At 41.8% G+C, this 3,573-nt stretch overlaps 1 protein-coding gene across 1 annotated transcript in view; it reads right to left on the bottom strand.

Moving 5' to 3' along the window:
* Positions 1-3,573, bottom strand: part of LOC119424082 (hematopoietically-expressed homeobox protein Hhex) — a 12,008-nt gene that overhangs the window by 3,429 nt on the left and 5,006 nt on the right. The window contains exon 2 of the mRNA XM_037691553.1: positions 2,532-2,710. Coding sequence (XP_037547481.1) covers positions 2,532-2,710 — 179 coding nt within the window. The remainder of the gene's footprint in view (positions 1-2,531; positions 2,711-3,573) is intronic.

Below are 3,573 nucleotides of genomic sequence, written 5' to 3' on the forward strand. Positions count from 1 at the left end.
CCTCCTCACAGTGTTGTCAGTTGAACAGTATATTCATATTTTAAGCTGTAAGTAATACAAATGAAAGTTGTAGTTGTAGTAAAAGGGTTTGTCAGTCTCATGGTCGCCATCACTCTCTGGTCATGGCCTGCAGTCTGCTCTCAGTGTTGTCTGCACCTCCTCACAGTGTTGTGTGCACCTCCTCACAGTGTTGTTTGCACCTCCTCACAGTGTTGTCAGTTGAACAGTATATTCATATTTTAAGCTGTAAGTAATACAAATGAAAGTTGTAGTTGTAGTAAAAGGGTTTGTCAGTCTCATGGTCGCCGTCGCTCTCTGGTCATGGCCTGCACCTCCTCACAGTGTTGCCTGCACCTCCTCACAGTGTTGTCTGCTCCTCCTCACAGTGTTGTCAGTTGAACAGTATATTCATATTTTAAGCTGTAAGTAATACAAATGAAAGTTGTAGTTGTAGTAAAAGGGTTTGTCAGTCTCATGGTCGCCGTCACTCTCTGGTCATGGCCTGCAGTCTGCTCTCAGTGTTGTCTGCACCTCCTCACAGTGTTGTCTGCACCTCCTCACAGTGTTGCCTGCACCTCCTCACAGTGTTGTCAGTTGAACAGTATATTCATATTTTAAGCTGTAAGTAATACAAATGAAAGTTGTAGTTGTAGTAAAAGGGTTTGGCAGTCTCATGGTCGCCGTCGCTCTCTGGTCATGGCCTGCAGTCTGCTCTCAGTGTTGTCTGCACCTCCTCACAGTGTTGTCTGCACCTCCTCACAGTGTTGTCAGTTGAACAATATATTCATATTTTAAGCTGTAAGTAATACAAATGAAAGTTGTAGTTGTAGTAAAAGGGTTTGGCAGTCTCATGGTCGCCGTCGCTCTCTGGTCATGGCCTGCAGTCTGCTCTCAGCTCGACTCTGCTCCGCTGAGCAGCTTCTAAGAACCAAGCTGGATCCAGGTGAGATCATGTGACCCCGCACCAGGACCCGATCAGACCGGGTCAGAGAACCATCAAAACATCTTTCCTTATAAAGCCCGGGGTCAGAGCATACAGATTATTGAGACAAATTAAAATCTCAATCTGAGCTTTCACTACAGCAGCTTTGCTCTTCACAATCTGTGCATGACATAATGTTCACGTTTAATGCAGAGGTTAAAATAAAAATGGTGTGTTGTCATCTAATGAACAACTTGCTGTCTTAACTTTTCAACACCAGGAAAATATTCTTTGACGTCACCTGATCATAGATTTAATCCAGATGCTCCTTAACGTTTTACACAAGTTCTTGTTTTGATGAGCCCCAGACACAGAATCAGTTTCTTATCCACGCTCAGACCTCCCATGTCTCCACGTCTTCATCATGCTCAGTCTTTGACAAACGCCACAGCTGGAGTCCGGTGGACACAACAGCTGGTCCAGGTGCTGTGGAGACCCCAGCGACTGGAGCCACATGGTTCACAAACACCATGCACGTGTTCCTGGGCCTGGGGGCCGCAGAGCCGTGCACGCTCAGCCTCAAGGGCCACTCGGCTCAAGCGGTCGGCCTCAGGTTCAAGAGAGGCGGCATCAGAAGCTGCTGCTGGGTCTGGGCTGTGAGGACTGGGACCCCCACAGACCCCCACACAGACAGACGGAACAAACTTAGACAAGACTCATCGCTCACACCAACTCCCAGCATGCAGCGCGACAACTAGAATCTTTTTTATGAATTCAAGAACAAATTCTATACAGTATTATTAATTTTATCAATACGTCTTTCTTATTGAGTAAAACATTTATTCTTCCTGTTAAAACTGTTCAAGGGGAAGTGTTGATTTTTCTATGATCCATGTTTTAATCAGAAGTGTTTTTAAACATAATTTATTTTAGCTAAAAAATATGGATTTTTGTGTTAAAACTCACACCAGGCTCATTTTTAATCATAAATTTCTCTTTAAGGTATGCATATTGTTATTATTATTATTATATTATAATCATTATCATTATTATTATCTAACAACAACAGCTATAATAATAATAATAATAATAATAATGCTCCTTTGCAGTTATTAATAGCCAATAAAACATTTTTATTCATCCTTTTGTTCGTTTACTTTCATAGTAAACTTTCAAATTAGAATTTAATTTTTAATGATATTTTCAGACCGTTTTATTATCAAACATTTTCAGATTTTGTTTGTTTTTGTTTATATTATTATTATTGTTTCATTGTTTTGTTCTGTGCTATTTTCGTTTTAATTTGATTTATTTTATGGTGATTTTATCTTTTCACCATGTTTTACAGAAAAATGATTCTTTAACCAGATTCACACAGAAATTCACAAACAGAAATGTGACCTTTTTTTAAATGTCTGTTAAAAACGCGTTAGATGAAAATGAGTGACGGTTTTGGTGTGGACAGGAACATTCTGCTCTCGGTGCAACTTTTATATTTTGGATTTAAGATTTGAGAACCCAGAGAGTCGGAGCCGACTTTTCCCGACAGTCTGGAGAAGCCGTGAACGCAACCGTCTGCTCAGAACCGAGCCGGTTCCGGTCCGCTCACCTGTCTCTCGCTGAGCTGCAGCATCTTGGCCAGCCGTTTCCTCTCGGGGGGGGACAGGTACTTCTGCGTGTCGAACTTCTTCTCCAGCTCCACGGTCTGCTCGTTGGAGAAGCGCACCTGACCTCCTTTCCTCTTGTGCAGCGGCCGCTGCATGAACGGGCTCCACAGCACACCTTTACCTGCGGACACAGCCGGAACCGAACCATCAGCGCGCACAACACCTCGCGTACGTCACCGGCTTCCTGGGTCTGATAGCAAAATATCTCTTCAACCACTGGACGGCTTTTTGAGAAACTTCCACAGAACATCCAGAATCTGAAAGAAACGACTTTTCGGATTCAGAGCGATTCAAAATGGCCGCCACAGCCAACCTCGCGCTGCGGTGACGCTTCACCTGTTTTTCTGAAATGAAACGGTTTCCTCCACATTTATTTAGTCTCAGTCCGACACAAACAAGTTTCACTTCAGGTATTTATGATCTTTTAATAAATCCAGTGTTGGACAAAGGAGTCGCTTTTATTGTGTCTTTTTAAAACGTATTCTGCAGCGCTCGTGCCACATGTTTAACTACATGATTGAAACAACACCGTTTCAGAGCCCAGATTAAGAAATTCAATTATCCACTTCTTATTTTATTTATTTACATTTATTTAATCTGATGAGATGATCCAGGCCCGCGGGCCTAACATGCGTGTCTGTGGGAGCAAACCCACGCAAACATGAGGAGAACACGCAAACTCCACAGGAAGAACAAAGATCCGGAGCGGGATCGAGCCCGTGACCTTCCGGCCGTGAGGCAGCAGTGCTAACCACTGATCCATAGTCCGGCTCAAGTTGACCAACAGAACCTCAGGCTGAAAAACAATTTCTGACATTTGAACTAAATACAAATGTTGATTATAAATATATATAAATAATATATAAAATACTAAATATTGTTGGATCAACTGCAACTGCATTTTGACAACTAATAATTAATTTAATCATTTATTTCATCATTTATTTAATCATTTATTTATTGTCATTTATTTAATCATTTATT

Source organism: Nematolebias whitei, chromosome 17 (assembly GCF_014905685.2).
Source record: "Nematolebias whitei isolate Nwh7 chromosome 17, NemWhi1, whole genome shotgun sequence".
In the NCBI taxonomy this organism is placed as follows: domain Eukaryota; kingdom Metazoa; phylum Chordata; class Actinopteri; order Cyprinodontiformes; family Rivulidae; genus Nematolebias; species Nematolebias whitei.